This window comes from Haplochromis burtoni, unplaced genomic scaffold (genome assembly GCF_018398535.1).
Source record: "Haplochromis burtoni strain Fernald_Lab_line unplaced genomic scaffold, NCSU_Asbu1 Contig_524, whole genome shotgun sequence".
NCBI classification, from domain to species: domain Eukaryota; kingdom Metazoa; phylum Chordata; class Actinopteri; order Cichliformes; family Cichlidae; genus Haplochromis; species Haplochromis burtoni.
Genome location: NW_024582885.1, coordinates 159,835 through 164,533, shown reverse-complemented (window position 1 = coordinate 164,533; position 4,699 = coordinate 159,835). Strand labels below are relative to the sequence as shown.

The 4,699-nt window shown below is 38.9% G+C and overlaps 1 protein-coding gene across 11 annotated transcripts; it reads left to right on the top strand.

Moving 5' to 3' along the window:
• Positions 1-314: 314 nt before the first annotated feature.
• On the top strand, positions 315-1,955 carry LOC102311145 (cytochrome c oxidase assembly factor 4 homolog, mitochondrial). 11 transcript variants are annotated; one of them, XM_005947309.3, is made up of 2 exons: positions 315-382; positions 1,043-1,955. In XM_005947309.3, exon 2 carries the CDS (start codon positions 1,079-1,081, stop codon positions 1,322-1,324), a length of 246 nt encoding a protein of 81 aa, XP_005947371.1. In that variant the 5' UTR covers positions 315-382; positions 1,043-1,078; the 3' UTR covers positions 1,325-1,955. The 11 variants fall into 11 exon arrangements, with proteins under 11 accessions (XP_005947371.1, XP_005947373.1, XP_042070093.1 ...); XM_005947311.3 differs by having other exon boundaries at positions 323-382; positions 1,078-1,955; XM_042214159.1 differs by having other exon boundaries at positions 331-463; positions 1,078-1,955.
• Positions 1,956-4,699: the final 2,744 nt, after the last annotated feature.

Below are 4,699 nucleotides of genomic sequence, written 5' to 3'. Positions count from 1 at the left end.
AGGGCACTGATCTTGATGAAACTTTGCATAAACATTGCCAACAATTGTACATATTTGTACAGCTGACATTTCAACTAAACGCTGAATGGAGTTTCACTTAGAAATTAATGTATCAGTAACATTAATCAATGTATCATTAATTATGGATTTTAATTTGAATTAGAATGGTGTGTCATAATATAATATATCAGCAGTTCTACGCTGACCCTGAAAACAGACCTTTTTTTTTTTTTTTTTGCATTATCACTAATTATTAGTGATAGAAACCAATGACGTGCACGTTCTCGCTGCTCAGCGGAACCAAAGTCACCAGCGACGGAAGTACTTTACTGATACACTTTCGTCCGTCACTGAAATGTTACCCCCTGCAGCGTCCGTGCAGGTTGGTTGTAAAAAGCCTGAAGTTATGAAGATTAGGACAAAAGTGCCTCGATAGAGACATTCGCCAAGAGACAATTAATAGATAGGTACAAGGGGTAGTTTCTTTATCCTCATAGGTGTTTAACAGGCGTCGTCCAGGAACACGAAACGACGGCACAGCTGTGTTGTAACATCAGTGTAGCTAAACGTCCAGGGTAGTCTGACACTGACGAGTGTCAACGTTGCTTAACTAATTTAAAGTTGGAAGAGTTCAGTGTTATTTCACTCAGGTAAACATTACCAGAAAAAGAGTTATAATCAAAGTTTTGTATTTTGTATTTACTCTTTTTATCTTTCTTTCAAAGTTTGTTTGATGATCTGAAACGTGTGACAAGATGCAAAAATACTTTTTCTCAGCACTGTAAATATTGAATTGATATTTCACAACTCGGGTCAAAACACTGAATTCTGAAACAAAAAAGGTTATAGAGGACCTTTAGAAAGGGCGGATGTATTAAAGTAACCACAATAATTCATAAAAATGACAAAAACTAACAAATATATTATTAGATAAAACTCCTAAGATACAGATCTCTCACATTACAGATTTTAAGATGCCTACAGGCCTGAGCAGCAGCTCTTTTGTGTTCTCATTATTAATAACAGCCTGTATTCTTGTCAGCAGTGTGACTGAGTCAGGACGTTGTATTCACACAGGATGGCTTCACCTCATGACCGCAGCCGGAAAGATGACGAGGATGACCCTGTTGAACAGATGATATCGCGCACTGGCTGCGCTGAGCTTCACTACGCCATCCAGGAATGCATGGCTGAACATCAGGACTGGCGAGCATGTCAAAGCCAAGTTCAGACGTTCAAAGACTGCATGATGAATTTCCAAAAGGCCCGAAAAGAACAGCTGAGGCAGCATCAGCCGCCCTCCACCAAGTCTGCGGCCAGCTGAATACAGAACATCTTGCAAACACATACAGTGCTGTGTTTGGGACTTGACTGACAACCTTAAATTGCAAAGACTGTACCTAATTTAATCATTAGAATTGAAAATAAAGCTCTAGCAGTATCATAAAATCCCTACTTACAGTCTCAAGTGTGTGATTTAGAGCCTGACTGATAATTGGGATTTAATAGGCAACATGAAATATCACTTAACTTCAGTTAGCTTGTGTTTAAGCGTGTATGTATGTAAAGAGATGCCATACTATGTGATTTGTGAATCCAAGAGCTTTTGAAAGTTATCTTTTCAGGTTAAACGCTTTATTTTTGGTCAGTAATGTATTTTCTTTAAATAAAAATGAAAAGATTGTTTTCAGTCTTTTCATAGTTGCATGAAATTACCATGACTCTTGCCACAAATACATTTTTAGGGGAAAATCTGAAACTTTGGGATTTTTCATGACTTCAAGCCAAAGCAATAAAACACCCTTGGAATCTTTGGTGTTTAGCTTTAGGTAGATACAAAACTGTGCAAGTGTAAAATTATAATATTATTTTATGCCATGTTAGACCCTTAATTAAAGATTGTGAATTATTATGTAGTTTTAGTTTGCATTATTCTCCTGAAGTAGAAGAAGGTGATAACTATTGCATTAGTTAAACTGATTTGCATTACATTAGACTGCTGATTTATTGTGGATGAATGATATTGTTTTATGATGTTATAAGAAATACTGTTTGCAGAAAGTCATCGCCTTATTTGTCTGATTAGAAGAGAACAGAACATGCTGGAGTTTTCTGCCCCATCTCAGCAGGAGCAGATAAAACAGGGAGCCAAGGTCGTAGCTTAGGCGCCGTGTGAGAGAAAAGCATGTGAATGTTTAGGCTTTTATGATAAGGTGGGGGCACCAGAGGCTATAAGAGTTTGATTAATGCTCCACCATTTTGAGATCTGAGGCTGTCTGCATACAGTGTCCATCTCCCACGCGTGTGACTATTAAAATCACCGTTTGACTTAACCCGGCCGGACCAGTGTTGTTATTGTGGTTTTTTCTCTTGTCTCCATCCCCAATTTTGAACTCGTAACACAAGCCACAGATATGAAGTCTGTAAAGTCTTTGAAATGAAAAAGTTTTGATGTTTCCTCTATGAAATCACTGTCTAAGCATCACAAGCAAAACATTAATTCAAGCCATGGGTGTTAAACCCCCCCCCCCCCAAAAAAAGAAAAGAGTTATAAAGAGTTTATTAAGAGCTCTCTGGAGAGAAATTTGCCTCAAAAGTGTTACAAATGTGTACAGCATGATCCACAAGCATAAGCTAAGATTTACAAATGTGTGCAGTAATTTGTGTGTAACTTTTGAGGATTCACAAATGCGTGCTGCAATTCATCACACAAATACAAAGCAATTTGAACACATAAAACTATTTTTACAAATGTGTGCATCAAAGCCTGTAAGAAAAAGATCATTTACGCACAATTTATTGATTTCGGCTTCACGAGTCTTTCAAAAACACTTCTGTGCATATCCTACATGCAATGTGAGTTTTGAGACAAATTTCACACAAATCGTAAATATGTGATCAACTGTGTACAGATCTGTGCACGGATCCAAAAATGTGAGCTATATTCGTACAGTCCCTATCAAAAGTTTAAGACCACTTAAAAAATACAGCTGATCAAAAGTTTAGGAACGCGTGCCTTTAAAATGCCAAGTCTGTGCAAAACTGTAGATTCATTGTCATTTTCTGTCAGGTAGTCACACTGTCATGATGTTCTGATGGGAAAGACAAAAAAATAGTTCCCTTTTTGAACTTGGTCGGGTTGTTGAACTGCATAAGTAGGGTCTCTCGCAGCGTGCCATCACTACTGAGGGGGGATGCAGTAAGACAGTCATTTGGAACTTCTTAAATGATCATAAGGGGTATGAAACAAAAAAGTCAAGTGGAAGAACCAAAAACTTCACCAGTACTGAGCCAGAGGATCGAATTGGCTGTTCGTCAAGACACTGGACGATCCTTGACCCAAATTAAGGCCGTTACCTGTGCCAACTGCAGCCCAATAACTATCAGATGGCATCTGAGACTGAAGGGCTTCAAAAACAAAAAAACATCTTGCAAAGGCCTCGTCTCTTTGAACACCACAGAACTGACTGTTTGGACTTTGCAAGAGGGCACCAAACATGGGACATTGAAAAGTGGAAGAAAGTTTTATTTCACCTTGATGGTCCTGATGGTTTCCAGCATTATTGCCATGACAAGCAGATCCCACCTGAGATGCTTTCTACGCATCACAGTGGAGGGGGGGCCATAATGGTCTGGGGTGCTTTTTCCTTCAGTCGAACAGTAAAGCTTCAGGAAGTGCAGGGGCGTCAAACGGCTGCTGGCTATGTCCAGATGTTGCAGAGAGCATCCCTCATGACTGAGGGCCCTCATCTGTGTGGTAACGACTGGGCTTTTCAACAGGACATTGTACAGTACACAATGCCCGCAGAACAAGGGACTTCTTCCGGGAGAATAACATCACTCATTTGGACCATCCTACTTGTTCCCCTATTCTAAATTCAATTCAGAACCTTTGAAGATGGATGGCACGGGAAGTTTACTAAAATGAACAACAGTTCCAGACAGCACATGCCCTTCGTGTCGTCTTCACCACTTGGAGAAATGTTCCCACTCACCTGCTCACCTCATGAAAACGCTTGCATCAGCTTTAAAACAGCCTGTTTCGATTTAAGCGTTGTTTTCAATAAATTGCATGCTCAAATAAATGTTTCGTCTCACTCCCATTTCTTCTTGTTGTATGTTGAAGCTCTACTTGGAACCTTGTTAAGATCCAACCATGCAAAATATGATATATATTTTTTTTTTCAATTTTTCAAGTAGTCTTAAAGTTTTTATAGCGACTATATCTGGGATTCCTCTGTATTCTCTTCATGGAGTTCTCTCTGTAGCTTCCAGCAAAATCCAGCTGCATCAGAAAAGAAGAGGTTGAACTACAAATGTGCTAAAAGCTTTAATGGGCCAGTAGAACTGTTGTTGGAAAAAAAAAGTGTAGGGAAAGCCACAGTCAGACACAGCTTTTTAAATGAGTCCTGTGAGATGCTTCAACTTAGAAAACATTAAAACATTAATTGGAATTAGTTTATTTTAAGGACAGGAAAACTTTGATGATCAAAGTAAGCAACAATTCTGCTCTCTATGGATCCAATTACTGCAAATAATTGGATATTGTTTAATGTTTTTCTCATTATATTGTAAGCATCACCTCATGAGATCAGTATAGGTAAACTGTATATATTTCGCTGTAAAGAGGTCAGACATGCAGCCTCATGCTTGCAGCCTGTGCTGTCCAATCCTTTCAGAAAACATCAGGTGAGCTGCA

What these genes read in the sequence shown, in the direction of transcription:
- LOC102311145 (XM_005947309.3), top strand. Translation starts at nt 1,079, where the DNA reads ATGGCTTCACCTCATGACCGCAGCCGGAAAGATGACGAGGATGACCCT.